Below are 17,198 nucleotides of genomic sequence, written 5' to 3'. Positions count from 1 at the left end.
TGACTTCTTCTGGGCAGATTCTACCACCATAGATTGGTGTGGGAGTTGGGCCTTTTGGTAATCTGGAATATGCTGAACTAGGTAGGTGGCATCCATCCTCTTGTTCACCGGTGGGATTGAACATGGGTGCTCCCACAGTCTGTGCTGCAGGTCAACCAGGACTTCATGGACTGGAATTGCTAATACCTCCTTAGGAAGATCCACAAACTGCAAAACCTCCAGGGTCTTCTGCTTGGTGTCCTCTTCTGCCACTAGCTGAAAAGGAATGGTATCAACCATCTCCTTTACAAAATTTGAAAAGGAGAGGTCCTCTGGAGGTGACTTTCTCCTTTCTTCAGGTGGGGATGGCTCAGATAGTACATCTGCTGATGAAGAATCCGTATCTCCCTCCTCCCAGGTGTCTGATGAAGGGCGTCATGGGGGGGTAGAGTGAGGTATGAACAAAGGCATCGATGGTTTTTGCGGTAGCCTCGATGGAGGAGAAAAAGGCATCGATGGAGACACTGGAATCATCGGCCGAGAAATCCCAGATGGCCCTGGAACGGGTTCAGGCAAGGGAGAAACCCCAGAGGCATCGTCTTCATTCACAGGGATCGGTATTTGCGGTGTGGTTGGTTGTATCGGGAGAGCACCGATGAGGGCATCGAGCTTCGTAAGAATTGGTGCGAAGATTGAAAGGTCCGGCGCCGGCATGAGTATCGGCTCGGATGGCATCGATGGTTGAAGGTCTCAGAGAGCGTCTAACTGCCTGGCGGATAAAACCATCCAGTTCCTCCCGTATAGCTGGCGAGGTCAGAGCAGCTATAGGGGGTGGCAGAGAAGGCGGAACCGGCACATCCACAGGTCCCTGTGGTGGCTCGGTACCTGGCACAGTTACCAGTGGGGAACACCTTGGAGTGAGAGGCATTGAGGGAATTGATGGCTCTTCCACTCAAGACCTTTTCGGCGATGGTTCCTTTGGCATCGACGGGGTTCCTGGAATCGATGCGACATCGGGTGTCGACGTTTGATGACAATGCTTTTCCCGATGTTTGGTGCTTTTCTTCTCAAGCACAGATGTAGATTTTACAGATGACCAGGATGGAGTCAGTGATAATCGGTCACCGGTACCATCAGGCAACACTTTTGAACGACTAATTTTTTCGCAGCTCCAGCCAGAGACGACAGAGTCGATGTCGACGATATTAATTGAATATGAAAGATGTCGGCGTATTGTGGACAGGAGGAGACATTATGAGATTCACCGAAGCACAGCACACACTAGACATGCAGGTCGCTGACAGACATAGTGCGAGGGCAGTTCGGGCACTTTTTAAAACCCGTTGCCATTATGAAGGCCAGACAGCCTTCTAACAGAAAAATTTTGTTTAACCGGAATAGACTGGGGAAAAAACAAGTACCCACCAGCCGGTGAAGACAGGGAGACACCTATGAAGAGGATGAAATGAGAAATTTTAAACTTTTTTTCTCTTAGTATTTGTGTGAGAAATGTCACACAGGGCTCCTTCACCACGATGCTAACTGCAACGCGGAAAAACAAAAACTGAAGGGAGATCCCTGTGGCTCGAGGGATCATGGCATGCTGGGCATGCTCAGTGGGCTCAGTATGTGTCACGGTAGGGCTCCGGTCAGGAGTTGAGAACACCACTAACAGGGGTGTCTCTGGGTGGAGAGAGGCAGGGTTGCAGACGAGTCCAGATGCTGGCTGGTGCAGGCAGGAATGAATGAACCCTATGGGCAAGTGGGAAGGTGGAATAGGCAAATGGAGTTTCACACTGACTGGGGATACCTAATATCAGATGCATGAAGGTAAGGGTGAACTTAAGTACTGATACTGCATGGAGGTATGTATGAATGTGAATGCAGGTACAGGTGTACAGGAAACTGGAACTGGGTGCTGGTAAGGATGAATTCAGGAAGCGTGCAGGTAAGAGTGATAATGGCTGGATGTATAAGTGACCGAGAAGAGAAAACAAGACTGACAGAGAACGGTACAGACAAACCAGGACAGCACTGACAATGAACATAAAACACATAGGCCCGAAGGCAGCAGAGCAGGGCAAAGGGCCCATAGGCCACACACACACCCTGAAGGCAGAGGGCCCGTAGGCCACACACACACCCTGAAGGCAGAGGGCCCGTAGGCCACACACACACCCTGTAAGCAGAGGGCCCGTAGGCCACACACACACCCTGTAGGCAGAGGGCCTGTAGGCCACACACACACACAGAAGGCAGGGGGCCCGTAGGCCACACACACACACAGAAGGCAGGGGGCCCATAGGCCACACACACACACAGAAGGCAGAGGGCCCGTAGGCCACACACACACAGAAGGCAGAGGGCCCGTAGGCCCACACACACACAGAAGGCAGAGGGCCCGTAGGGGCCCACACACACACAGAAGGCAGAGGGCCCGTAGGCCACACACACACACAGAAGGCAGAGGGCCCGTAGGCCACACACACACACAGAAGGCAGAGGGCCCGTAGGCCACACACACACACAGAAGGCAGAGGGCCCGTAGGCCACACACACACACAAGGCAGAAGGCCCGTAGGCCACACAGAAGGCAGAGGGCCCGTAGGCCACACACACACACAGAAGGCAGAGGGCCCGTAGGCCACACACACATACAGAAGGCAGAGGGCCCGTAGGCCACACACACACACAGAAGGCAGAGGGCCCGTAGGCCACACACACACACACACAGAGCAAGGCGAGTCAGGTCAGAAGGCCCGTAGGCCAAACACAGCAAGCAAGGCAATACAGGACAGAAGGCCCGAAGGCCAAACACCGCAAGCAAGGCAACACAGAAGCAGACAGAAGGCCCAAAGGCCAAGCACGGGAGGCTAGAGCAGGGAGCCCAAGAGAGCTCGATGCTGAAGCGCCAATGGTACTGCTAGACAGGGTTATAAAGGCAAGAGTGGTGTATAGAGTAGACAGGAAGGAAGGAGTGGGCCAGCCAGAAGGACATGCTCGAGGAGGACCTCTAGTGGTGAGGCGGCTACAAAGCAGGCATAGCCGTAACAGTATGCCAGTCAATGGTTTCTAGAAACTGACAAAGTTTTCCGTGATAGGGCTCCGTCCAGTGACGTCACCCATATGTGAGGACTTTCATCCTGCTTGTCCTGGGATAATGGATAATACTTCAAAATATTCGGCTCAGTGTGCTGCCGCAGTCAAAAAGCAAACAGAATGTTAAGAATTATTAGGAAGGGAATGGTTAATAAAACGGAAAATGTCATAATGCCTCTGTATCGCTCAATGGTGAGACTGCACCTTGAATACTGTGTACAATTCTGGTCACCGCATCTCAAAACAAATATAGTTGCGATGGAGAAGGTACAGAGGAGGGCAACCAAAATGATAAAGGGGATGGAACAGCTCCCCTATGAGGAAAGACTGAAGAGGTTAGGGCTGTTCAGCTTGGAGATAGGATAGAGGTCTTTAAGATCATGAGAGGTCTTGAACGAGTAGATGTGAATCGGTTATTTACACTTTCCAATAATAGAAGGACTAGGGGGCATTCCATGAAGTTAGCAAGTAGCACATTTAAGACAAATTGGAGAAAATTCTTTTTCACTCAACGCACAATAAAGCTCTGGAATTTGTTGCCAGAGGATGTGATTAGTGCATTTAGTGTAGCTGGGATCAAAAAAGGTTTGGATAAGTTCTTGGAAGAGAAGTCCATTAACTGCTATTAATCAAGTTTACTTAGGGAATAGCCACTGCTATTAATTGCATCAGTAGCATGGGATCTTCTTAGTGTTTGGGTAATTGCCAGGTTCTTGTGGCCTGGTTTGGCCTCTATTGGAAACAGGATGCTGGGCTTGATGGACCCTTGGTCTGACCCAGCATGGCAATTTCTTATGGGGTAAGCTTGCTTAATGCAGTGGTTACTACCCTTAACGAATAAGCCTGATACTTCGCTTCTGATGCAACTCCAACATTAATCTCTGCTTCATCGGCAGGGGTGGCAGGAAAGTGGACTCAAACAGTAACCAACAAGGGCCCTTACTTTGGCAGTCTGTGAAACTGATAAGTATGGGAGCTTGCTGGGCAAACTGGATATGCCGTTTGGTCTTTTTCTGCTGTCATTTCTATGTTGTATGTAAATAAAAGCTTACCTTTTAAATATTTTAGTACTTATTTCTTGTGAAAATATATATATATTTTTAGGCGTTTCTTACCTCTGTAGGCTTTGAACTTCCACTGCTACTTCTTTGACTCTTGGTATTTCTTCCAGCAGAATTCTGAAAATGTACAAAATATATTAATATAGAAATATTTAGCATTATTTTGCTGATGATCTTAGCAAAAAGACAAGTAAAATTTGAGGACCACCTGAGATAGAAAGTCTGGAAACTTGCCACTCTTCAAATGTTTTCTGCAAGTTATTAGTGTACATTCAATTCCATATTCTACTTACCCGATATTTCAACAAACTTTTCAATAAAAAATGCTTAAGATGGGTACCAGAAAGAAAACCTTTTCCTAGAGCATCGAAGCCTTTGTTTAAAGAATGTTATAATTTTGGTTTTATAAGATGGTTCACTGAGAGCTATGCTGGTATGCAAAACTAATACTGCTGAAAAAAAATTCAAAAACTTCTAAAATAAATTGTTCCTTATCAATGATAGAAAGGTATGCAACAGCAAAAAACACTTCTTGCTATTCAAATACTCCTCCAGCATTCCTCAGAATGCATTAGTGACAGGATAAAGTTTCTGAATCTGCTGAAAATTATGTATTGGGGTTTTATCTAAAACTAGCAGAAGGGATAGACTGCCTTTTTGTCCCTTCAACAGACATAACCTGAATAGTATTATGTGGCAGTAGGGTTAATTAAGATTGAATATAAGAGATTAGGTTTAAGAACAGCATTTTATTAGTATTGGTGGTAGCCAGAGGTGTTTAAGAGCATACAAATTAATTGCTCTACATCTCATACTGGCAGGCTCCCCAGAGTTCTAGAAAGGTTCTCTGCTCTGTTGGATGGTTGAGTCCATAGTGGTGATGAAACTTGAGGGAACAAAAGTAGAGCCAGAGAAGTCAATGGCCAAGGGATTTCATTGCTGTAGCTCCTCTATGCACTTATAGAAAAGCAGGTGGTGTTCAAATTATATTCTTTCCACTAAGTAAACTTAAGTCACTATTACTCTGTTCTTCAGATTACCCACCATATTAATACATTATTTTACTTCTTCACTCAAACTTAAAGTGGTTCAGCTGACAACTTTGTTTCTGAAGTGTTGCAATATGCTAAGGAGGTAGTTTTCAAAGGAGTTATGCATAAAATTAACATATACATGCATAAGTAGCATATTCTTGCTTACATACCCTGTTTCCCCGAAAATAAGACATCCCCTGAAAATAAGACCCAGTAGAGGTTTTGCTGAATTGCTAAATATAAGACCTCCCCCGAAAGTAAGACCTAGCAAAGTTTTTATTTGGGAGCATGCCCGTCGCACAGAACACCAGAGCATGCAGCTGTGATTTTTTTACCCTGCAGGATTCACAGTTGTCATCACAAACCAGCATAACCAGACAACTATTCAGAATATGATAAATGTTCATTTTTTTGTTCAACAATATATGTGAATTCTTCTTCATGGAAAAATAAGACATCCCCTGAAAATAAGGCCTAGTGCATCTTTGGTAGCAAAAATTAATATAAGACACTGTCTTATTTTCGGGGAAACACGGTATTATTTTATAATCAATCATTGAAAGTACACACATTTTTTGCTTTTGTGCACACATTTAGTGTGCAAAAAAGGAGCAGTCTATGGGTGCTCCAGGGCAGGGCCAAGTTAAACACATGAAAGTTGCAACTTTATAAGAGATTTACACAAATTCTTGAGGCAACTTATCCATGCAATTTTACATCTGCTAATTACACAGTGCAATCCTGTTTGCTGTTAGGTGGGAGGACTGGGTGACCTGGGGGGAGTTCATGGTGAAGTACTAGGAGGGTTTCAATGAACCGAAGATGGACAGGATGGTGAAGGCATGACAAACTGGTGATTTCATGTATGCATGCATATTTGAAAATATATATACTTTTGCATGTAAATCAGGGTTTTACACAAAAGTTCTCTCATGCATAAAAATTATACACGTATGTTTATAAAACAGGCAGAAAAAGTACGAGCTTTAACACAGTCCTGATATTGACGTGCACTGAAACATTTGCGTTTATGTTGGGGGATGGACATATACATTTTATAACCTGGGCTGACCAGATATGAGCAGGTAATAAAATACAATTGTAGATCTTGGCACGATGTTATAGGCAAATATATGGGGCTGCACAGACTTCTCTGAAAGTTACCGTCTAAAGCAATGGTTCTCAACCTTTTTTCTGTTGGGACACACCTGACAGATGGTTCTCACATGCATGACACACTGAACACATGTCTGTCACGGGGCTAAATGTAAACATATACTCTGTATCTACAGGATCCACCCTGACCCCCCCAACAATGGCTACAGAACATAACTAGGACATCCCCGTTCAATTTACCATACAAAAGAGATATTTCTGGTGTCATCTCAGTAACAGCAACATAAACACCCTCTCACCTACCAGGTGCAATAGCCCTCCTTATGAAAAAATGGTAATTTACCACCAATGCATGTTCTATTGAGAAAACAAATAATATTGATACAAATGCCCACATGCTGGTAAAATACTTCACCTCTGTCACACACATAGAATCTACATTCACCAAGTACAGGAAGACCACAAATTACAAATATGGAAACAGAAACTGGAATGGAAAGTCAAAAAAAGCCACTCTGCATTCTCTGCAAAACAGAAATATAGCACTTAACAGACTTCCAGGATCTGCAATAATGTACACAAACTAATGTGCACAAAGTTACACCTGCATTATGGAACTCAAATAGTAATAACCCTACCTATGAAAAGGCAGCACTGCAAAAATTACACCAGGCCCTAAACACAAATACACCTCCTATTAGAAAAACAGAACAAGCCAAGCTGCTATAGACCCCTACCAAGAAACTACAAGCTTGTAGAATACCCTTAGCTGGGTCACACACGTAGAACACAGACAGACCCTCACCAAAAACAGAATAAAGTGACCATAAAGCTAATGTTTTTGTTTTTGCATTGTTGCACTGCATTCAGAGTTTGCCTTCTTGCTGTTTCCAGTTCAGCTTTTGTCTCCACATTTCTATTTATACATTCCTCGAGAAATATAAAATAATTCTAAAACTAGAATATAAATGTTTCAAAACAACTGATAAATGGAATAACATCCAATCATTAAAGCTTTTCAAAATTATTAAAAATTCTCCAAACACCAATAAAATATTTCAAAAAGCAGACATCACATAATACCCAATAATTAAAATGACAGTCAATCAAGAAAGATAAACTTAAAAAGCCACCTTTACTTACCCTCTCCAGTAACTCTCCTACTCCTTTTCCCTTGTAGGCCAATAGCACATAACAGAAGCAGGAAGGGCTGCTGAAGCTCTGTCCTCACGCTCTTCTTCCTTAGGGCCCATGACTAGTCTATTTCTCTCTCACACACACACACACACTTTCTCTCTCTCACACATCAGTCACCTCCCTAACCAGTCTCTTTCTCTCTCACACACCAGTCACCTCCTTGACTAACCTATTTCTCTCACACACACACATCACCTCCCTGACCAATGTGTCTCTCTCACACACACATACCAGACATCGCCCTGACCAATATCTTTCTCTCCCTCAAATACACACACCAGTCATCTCCCTGTCTCTCTCACACCAGTCACCTCCCTGACCAACCTCTTTCTCTCTCACACACAAGTCACCTCCCTGACCAATGTCTGTCTCTCTCTCACACACACAGTCACCTCCTTGAACAATCTTTCTCTCTCACACCAGTCACGTCTCTGACCAATCTCTCTCTCACACACACCCACACCAGTGACTTTCCTGAGCAGTATCTTGCTCTCACACATTTTCTCTCTTACTTACACACACACACACATTCTCTCATACACTTACACTCATGCTAGCTCACTCTCTCTGTCTCACTCGCTCACCCCCACCCCACATAGCAGCTACAGTACAAGGTAGCCGGTATGCTGCTATTAAAAGCAGAGTCCTGACATGCTACAAACTGCAGCAGGAATGACCTTCCCGCCCCACAGTAGTAAGAAGGCAGCACTCAGCTGATTGCTTATGCTGCTATCACTGCACAGAGCAGACAGCCTAGTATGCAATTTTATGTTTTTTCTTCTCCCCACCCCAGCCTTTTATTTTTTTTGCAGTTTGATTATTATTTTTTATGTTTTCTTGCTGATGTCGTGCTGACGATAGAAGGGGAGGTCAGAGCCGAGGGGGTGGGGGGCAGCGGCACCGTACTCCTGCAGCCCCTTGCAAAGTGGCCAGCCAGCACTGATATTTAGGTCCAGGCAGCTGATGGACGACTTTCCCCAACAGCCACACGGCAGGAAATCCCGGCGGCCATTCTCAGCTGACTGCTCTGTGCTGCGAAGATCGCAGCACAGGCAAACTGCTGAGTGTAGTGGGGCAGGGAACCGTCTTGGGATGAGATTGCTGCTGCATGGCCTTTTCTTCTTCCCGCATGTCCAGTAAACATCTCTTCCTCTTCTGGGCCACAGGGGCATGAAGAAGAAAAGGTCATGTTCCTGTTGCCAGCTTTCACCAACACTGCTACCGTTCCCCCTCGGGGCTTGATTGTGCTGATAGCCCGAGCAGTGCTTGTCTTGCTGAGGTGAAAAGGGGGGGGGGGGGGGGGGGGGGGGGGGGGGGGGGGGAAGAGCAGCGAGTGTGCGACATACCTGCCGGTGCTTCGCGACACACTAGTGTGCTGCAACACACAGGTTGAGAACCACTGCTCTAAAGTATTTGGATAAAAATTATTAGATTAATACAAAGTACTCTAAAAGGGAACTTATTTCAGTTTCATGTGATACATAAAAGAATTTAAAAAATGTAGATATATACTTCAAAATTACATTTTATTTGGCCTTTGTGTCCTCACCTTATTGCTGTCATCCTTCTTTGTGCCTGGTCTATTTTCCCTCTCTTGAGATTTCAGAGTATTTCTTGAATCCCCTCTCAAATCCTTTTCTTGATAAGATGAGTTCCTACCACTGCCTCTTTTTGAAATTGAACTAATATTCTGTTTAGACTTGTTGCAACTGCTCTCTGTTGGGCTAGTTCTCCTAGAAGTAGGCCTTGGTGTTCCAGATTCTCTTAAGATGGGTTTCTTCTCAGGTGCAGATCTTTTTCGTGTATCAAACTTTGAGAAGGATTTTTGTTCAACACTTTTAGTGGAGAAAGTATCAAGTTTTTGAGGTATGGTACTTGCTTTATCACCAGTAGTAACTTTCTTTGTCTCGTCTGCTACAGTTTGCATACTAGTTGCTAGTTCTGTTTCACTTTTCACTTGGGACAATTCCTCCTTTTGATGTTTGTCAGGTACTGAATTCTCAGGGTTCTTTTCACGTGTTTTTTCTCCAGGTTTGGTTTCACGTTTTGGTAAACCTTTTTCAGGATTAACAGGCATTTTTTCCATTACAGATTTATGAGATTCTTGTCCCACTTTAGAAGCTAGTTTCCCTGGATTGCTTGTTTCCTGAGTCTGCAGCTTGTTTGTTTCTTTCAGGCTGCTTTCTGGTTTCTCTTGTGTGCTATCCTGAACCTCCAATTTACTATCAGGAGGCTTGCCCTCTAACTTCCCTGGGGCAGAAATGACAGAGTCAGCCACGCCTTCCACTGGTTTTAAATCAGGGTTGGGCAGAGAGATTTTTGATTTTGGCATACTGCCTTCTACTTCTACAGGTGGAACTGCAGAATGAGGCAGCTCTTCCTCAGGTTTTGTTACTGTTGCTTTTACCTCACCAGAGATATTTATTAATGCATTGATCTCCTCAGATTTTACCGCAGATTCCTTTAGCAATACTTCAGATTTATCTTTAATGACTTTTTCCTTCACAGAATCTTCCAGTTTTTCTGTGGACAATTCATTTGCAGCTGGTTTAGTGACAGAAACAACTTCAACATCCACTAGTTTTGTAATGGAAGAAGGACCCCCACTTTTAGATTGTTTTGAAATTTCTGTCTTTCTACTCAGACCATCAGTTTTGATGTTTGAAATGTTAGCTGTTGCTTCCTTCCGCTCTGTGCTTGGCTCTACCACCTTTTCATCTGCTGTTTTTGCCAACACCTTTTCATCTGGTCTTTTTACCACGCCAGTACTAAAAATTAAACACATACAAAAAACAAATTCAACACTAAAAACATTCAGAAGATATACTGGAAAATAACTATCATATTTACATACAAACCAACTAAAATTCTAATATAGCGATCAGAAAGGAAAATTCCAATTTTTAGCATTGACTAGTTTAAATATATAGTAACCAAAAGTTTTAATGATCATGATACATAGGTTCTATACTGATCACCAAAACTAAATGGCTAATACTTGAGTGCAGAAGAAAGATGATCAAATTAGCAGTAATCATAGTTAGAATTTCAAATTTTAGCAACTTTACTGAGATTATTAAACTTTGTTTTTAAAAGGCAATAAAGATAAACTGAATGGGACGGCAGAGTTGCTTACCTGTAACAGGTGTTCTCTCAGGACAGCAGGAGTGTTAGTCCTCACAGATGGGTGACATCAGATGGAGCCCTGTCACGGAACACTTTTGTCAAAGTTTCTAGAACTTTGACTGGCACACTGAGCATGCCCAGCATGCCACTAACCCTGTGGCCACACGGGGTCCCCCTTCAGTCTTGTTTTAAAGCAAAAAGTACGAGCGAAAAATAAAACAAACCGTAGGCGAACCCAACTCCGCGGGGTGGCTGGCGGGTTTCGTGAGGACTAACATCCTCCTGTCCTGGGAGAACACCTGTTACAGGTAAGCAACTCTGCTTTCTCCCAGGACAAGCAGGATGGTAGTCCTCACAGATGGGTGAATAGCAAGCTACAGGCTGCCTCAGAACATAGTGGGCCAACCAGCACCCAAAAATGTGCAACAGGGGTGCTGTTGGTCACAAAGGGCAGCCTGAAATTCACCGTGGGCCCTAGGTAGGAAGAGTTGGGTTCCTACACTGGAAACAAATTATGCAGGACAGACTGGCCAAAGACGCTGAGCAGCGAAGGTTTGGAGAGAGCTCCAAGTTGCAGCCCTGCAGATGTCCGGTACTGAATGGAAGTGTGCTACTGACATTGCCATGGCCCTGACTGAATGCGCTTTCACATGCCCCTCTAGTGGAAGGCCTGCTTGCTGGTAACAGAAAGCAATACAGACCGCCAACCAGGTAGACAGGGTCTGCTTGCCCACCGCAACTCCAAGTCTATTCTTGTCAAAGGAGACAGAGTTTGGTGGACTACCTGTGGGCTACGGTGCGGTTTAAATAAAAGGCGATTGCATGTTTACAGTCCAAGGTGTGCAGAGCCCGCTCACCTGGGTATGAGTGAGGCCTTGGAAAAAAGGTGGGCAGTACTATGGACTGATTTAAGTGGAAATCAGTCACTACCTTTGGCAAGCATTTAGGGTGAGTGCAGAGTACTACCCGGCCATGGAGAAATCTTGTATAACTTTCCAAGTGAGATGTTTCAACTTGCAGGAATGAAGGGGCTCAAACGGAGGTCACATGAGCCGTGCTAGCTCAACACGGAGATCCCAGGCAGCAATTGGGGGATGTAGTGGAAGCTTCAGCTGTAGTAAGGCTCTCAAAGCGTCCTACAAGGGGTTGCGCCGGAATTAGGGCATCCCCTATCCCCTTATTTTATTTTATTATTTATTTATTTAAAAGTTTTTTATATACCGCACATGGGATCACTTACGTGCCCGTCTAAACGGTTTACATACACAATAAAACAAAATTTACATACATAGTATAAAACAAAATTTACATACATAGTAAAACAAAGTAATACTTAATAGCGGTATCAAAAGGGTATAAGAAAGTTCAAGGTATTAAATTAGGTGCAGGTACTGTAGTTGTATGCATCATTAAATAAAAAGGTTTTAATCATCTTTTTGAAGTCATTTCGATTACATGTCATCTGGATATGGTCTGGTATAGAGTTCCACAAGGATGGGCCGAAGACTGAGAAAGCTCTTTTTCTTGTTAGTGCTAGGCTGGTAGATCTAACTGACAGTATTTCTAATAGACATTTGTCTGTTGATCGAAGTTGTCTTGTTGGTTTGTATATGTGTAGCATAGAGCAGATCCATACAGAAATGGAATTGTAAAGCAGATTGTGAATGGTGGTTAAGATTTTGTATTTTATACGATGAGTAATGGGGAGCCAGTGTAGGCAATGGGGAGCCAGTGTAGGCCAGTGTAGGCAATGGGGAGCCAGTGTAGGCAATGGCACTTAGGTGTACCCAGATCAGGTAAGAACCAGTATCAGGTAAGAACTAATTTTCCTTTCCCTGTACGTACCAGGATCAGTCCAGACACCTGGGATGTACCAGAGCTGAATTACCGAGGGTGGGAACCAGAGAGTCCCGCTCGCAGAACCCTCTCTCCGAATCCCCCAGAATCCAGTCCCTGCACATCCAGCCGGTAGTGCCTAGCAAACGTATGCAAAGACTTCCAAGTCGCTGCCCTGCAAATGTCTTGTGGAGACACGTGAGACGACTCCGCCCAGGAGGCGGCTTGCGCTCGCGTCGAGTGAGCCCGAAGACCCGCGGGAACAGACTTCCCTTTTAGTATATACGCAGAAGCAATGGGCTCCTTGAGCCAACGCGCAATCGTGGTACGGGAAGCTGCCCCACCGCGTTTTGGCCCCGAGCACAAAACAAAAAGATGGTCCGAAACCCGAAAAGGATTCGTAACTTCCAGAAAACGAAGCAGAACTCTGCGGACATCAAGCTTCTTCAACATTCTAGGCTCAGGATCAGAACGCTACCCCTCCGGAAAGGCGGGCAGCTCAACCGACTGGTTCAAATGAAAAGCTGACACCACCTTCGGGAGGAAGGAGGGAACCGTCCGTAACGATACCCCCGCCTCAGAGAAGCGTAAGAAAGGCTCCCTACAAGATAACGCCTGTAACTCTGAAACCCTTCTTGCCGATGCGATTGCTACCAAAAAACACCGTCTTGAGAGTAAGATCCTTCAGCGTCGCACGCTTAAGGGGTTCAAACGGGGGCGCGCACAGAGCGGAAAGAACGCAATTGAGATTCCAAGAAGGACAAGGCTGACGTAATGGCGGCCTCAAATGCTTGGCACCCCGAAGAAAACGCGCTACATCCGGATGCTGCGCCAAAGACCTCCCGTGCACCATACCTCTGAGGCAACCAAGCGCCGCCTCCTGGACTTGGAGCGTACTGCAAGACAGACCTTTCGCGAGACCAGCCTGAAGAAACGCAAGAACATCCGTAACGGATGGCAGCACAGGATTCACCTCCCGAGCTCTACACCAATCCTCGAATACCGTCCAAACCCGAACGTAAGCGAAGGACGTAGAACGTTTTCTAGAACTCAGCAAGGTGGCTACCACCGCATCGGAATACCCTTTATTCTTCAAGCGTCTCCTCTCAAAAGCCAGGCCGCGAGACCGAAGTGATCCACGTCCTCCAAACAGACGGGCCCTTGACGTAGAAGCGCCGCCTCCCCCCGGAACCGGAGAGGGGGCTCCCGTGCCAGCTGCAGGAGATCCGCGAACCAAGGACGCCGTGGCCACTCGGGCGCCACCATGATCACCTCCGCGGGATGCATCTCTATGCGCCGAAGCACTTTTCCCGATCAGGGGCCAAGGAGGAAACACGTACAGCAGCACGTTTGTGGGCCAGGGGAGGACCAGAGCATCCACCCCTTCGGCTCCCCTTTCTCTCCTGCGACTGAAGAACCTCGGGCTTTGGCGTTCTGAGCGGTGGCCATCAGATCCATTGCGTGGCGTTCCCCACCTCTCGCAGAGTAGGTGGTAAGCCAACTCCGGCAGCTCCCATTCCCCCGGGTCCAAGCGATATCGGCTGAGGAAAACAGCTTGGACATTGTCCACACCGGCGATATGGGACGCCGCGAAGTTGCGGAGATCCCTCTCCGCCCAGATCATCAGTTGCCGCATCTGCTCCGCGACAGATCGGCTCCTTGTTCCTCCTTGGCGATTGATGTACGCCACCGTGGTCGCGTTGTCCGACAATACTCTGACCGCTTTCCCCCCGGATCAATGGAAGAAAAGCCTGCAGTGCCAGTAAGACCACTCTGGTCTCCAAGCAATTGATGGACCACTGTGACTGAGCCTTGGACCACTGTCCTTGCACCGAGTGTCCCAGGCACACCGCCCCCCAGCCGAAAAGACTGGCATCCGTCGTGACTACCATTCAGGCGGGCATAATCAGGGAAACTCCGCGCTTCAGATTGTCGGAACTGAGCCACCACAGTAGGCTGGACCTCGCCTGATCCGATAGGGGAAGTGGCAGGTGAAAATCCTCTGACACTGGCCGCCAGCGGGAGAGCAATGCGGATTGCAATGGCCGTAGATGCGCAAAAGCCCAGGGCACCAATGCCAGCGTGGACGCCATCGACCCCAACACCAGATGATCGCAGACCTGAGGGCACCGCAGGGCCAACAACCGGCACACTTAACCCTGAAGCTTGCACACCCGCTCCTGGGACAGAAACACTCTGCCCTGCTTCGTGTCGAACAGTGCTCCCAGGTACTGTAGCTGCTGGGTGGGAACCAGTCGGCTCTTGGACAGATTGACCACCCAACCGAGTGAGCGCAAGAGTTGCAGGACTCTGTCGACCGCCTGGCGGCATTGGACTCCCGTCTTGGCCCGGATGAGCCAATCGTCTAGGTAGGGATGTACCAGTAATCCCTCCCGGAGCGCGGCGGCGACCACCACCATGACCTTCGTAAACGTCCTTGGAGCGGTGGCGAGGCCGAAGGGGAGCGCTTTGAACTGATAGTGCTTGCCCAGGATACAGAAGCGCAGGAACCGCTGATGGGCCGGCTGAATGCCGATGTGAAGGTACGCCTCCGTGAGGTCTAATGATGCCAGGAATGCGCCCGGACGCACCCCTGCGACCACCGACCGAATCATCTCCAATTTGAAGCGTGGAACGCGAAGGCATTTGTTGACCCCTTTCAGGTAGAGTATGGGTCTGAAAGTACCCTCCTTCTTTGGCACGATGAAATAAATGGAGTACCGCCCTCGTCGGAGCTGCCCCTGTGGTACGGGCACTATCGCCCCTAGGCCTTCTAGCCGATCCAGGGTATCCCGGACTGCCGCCTGTTTGCTGCTCCCCTTGCAAGGCGAGATCAAAAACTTGTCCACAGGGATACGTGCAAAATCTAAAGCGTAGCCGTGTCTTATCACGTCGAGGACCCATTGGTCCGTGGTTATTCTGGTCCATTCCCCGTTCTCCCACGAAAAGACTGAGACCATGCCGGAGGCCTTGAGGATCCCGAGCCGACCCGATACGAGGGCCCCGATGATCTCTGCGGCCGGGACTTTCTTGGCCCCCGGAACCGGGCCCTACCGGAGAACGATGTCCGGTTTCGGTGCCTGTCCTCAGGCAGCTTGAAAACCCTGTTCTCACCGAGCGACTGCATCAAGTCGTCCAACTCCTTACCGAACAGTAACTTCCCTTTGAACGGAAGGGACCCTAGATGAGCCTTCGAGGACCCATCCGCTGCCCAACTTCTGAGCCAGAGAAGCCGGCGCGCTGACACCGCCGAGACCATGGCCCTGGCCGACGTCCGTAGAAGGTCATGCATGGCATCCGCACTATACGCGATCACTGCCTCCAGGTGATCCGCCTGCGCCGACTCTGCTCCCGATAGGCCAGCATTAGCCTGAAGCACCTGAGCCCAGCGCAAGCCCGCTCTCAACGCAAAGTTACTGCCAATAGCCGCGCAGACCCCCAGGGCCGAAGCCTCAAACACCTTCTTAAGCTGTACCTCCAGTTTCCTTATCCTGGATATTTCGTAGGGCCGTAGCTCCCGTGACCGGAATCGTGGAGCGTTTCATCACAGCGGAAACCGCTGCATCCACCCTGGGAAATCGAAGGAGCTCCAGCGCATCCTCTGGCAACGGGTAGAGCTTGTCCATAGCTTTACTGACCTTCAGGCCCAAGTCCGGGGTATCCCATTCCCGGAACAGGATGTCGGTCGCTGAGAAGTGGAATGGAAAAACCACTGCCGGCCCCGTGAGGCCCAGGAGCACCGGATCCATTTTGGCGTCTGGTTTAGAGCCCACCGGCGGGGCATCCACTCCTACCTCCAGCAGAATAGCCGGGATCAGAGGTGCCAGCTCCTCCTTCCTAAACAGGCGAACCACTTTAGGATCGTCACCTTCCACCGCTGGCGCTCCTTTAGCGTTGCCAGGATGCGCCCCCTCGCCAGTGACGGGAGCTCCGGAGCCCCCCGGGACCTCCCCGTCCAGTTCCTGCTCCGCTGCTGAGGACGAGTCAGATTCGGTGTCCTGAGGGACTCCCCGCAGCGGCCGGCGGTCTCCAGGCGGGTCCACGGGCCTCCGAGGACCCTCCCCCGCCCTCTTCTTCCGCGGCTGCAACAGTATGCCCGAGCCCCCATGTCTTCTCCGCTTCTTCCTAGATTTCTTATATTTTAAGATTTTATGCAGCAAGCCTGCAAAATCTGAAGACAAGGAGGCCTCAGAATCTGTGGCGGCCTCCTCCAGGCTCCGACAGTCCGGCGAATCCGGTCCCCCCGGGGGCTCGCTGCTGTGGTGAAAGCGCGGGAGGCAAAATGGCCTCCCCCGCCGCTCTCCTTGTGGCATCGCGCACCGATGCCAAAATGGCCGCCGTTCCCGCGCTCAGCGGGAACGGATCATCGCTGCCACCTGAGGCCGAAACATTGCGCGGCGGCCGAAACATTGCGCAGCGGCCGGGCGCACACATGCCCGAACGGGAGACCCGCGAGCGCGCCGAGCCGCACGCGCGACAAGAGGCTCCTCGCGGCATGCGCCTGCTTGCTACCGCCCGCGGCCGGGACAAGAACTAGCACAGCAAAAATAAATTTCACAAAACAGCGAAATCAGCGGCGAAAACACAAGCAAACGGCGTCCCCCCCCTTTGACGAACCGCAAGTGAGGACGGACCGCCGCAACAGAAAATAAAACTAACACAGTTTTTTTTTTTTTTTTTACAACCTGCCGCTGGCCCTGGTCCTGATCCTTCTTCTCCAGCGGGGGTGAGTGAACCGGGCTCCCCGGTG

The 17,198-nt window shown here is 48.3% G+C and overlaps 1 protein-coding gene across 5 annotated transcripts in view; it reads right to left on the bottom strand.

Annotated features, from left to right (window-relative positions):
• The window catches only part of ZNF638 (zinc finger protein 638), a 497,682-nt gene that overhangs the window by 127,100 nt on the left and 353,384 nt on the right, over positions 1-17,198 (bottom strand). For all 5 annotated transcript variants that reach the window (XM_029594449.1, XM_029594439.1, XM_029594458.1 and 2 more), the window contains exons 20-21: positions 9,036-10,254; positions 4,194-4,256 (exon numbers count right to left, since the gene is read on the bottom strand). In XM_029594449.1, coding sequence (XP_029450309.1) covers positions 4,194-4,256; positions 9,036-10,254 — 1,282 coding nt within the window. The remainder of the gene's footprint in view (positions 1-4,193; positions 4,257-9,035; positions 10,255-17,198) is intronic.

The sequence above is a fragment of the Rhinatrema bivittatum genome, chromosome 1, assembly GCF_901001135.1.
Source record: "Rhinatrema bivittatum chromosome 1, aRhiBiv1.1, whole genome shotgun sequence".
In the NCBI taxonomy this organism is placed as follows: domain Eukaryota; kingdom Metazoa; phylum Chordata; class Amphibia; order Gymnophiona; family Rhinatrematidae; genus Rhinatrema; species Rhinatrema bivittatum.
The sequence above is the reverse complement of the archived record's forward strand: the minus strand, read 5'-3'. Positions and strand labels throughout refer to the sequence as shown.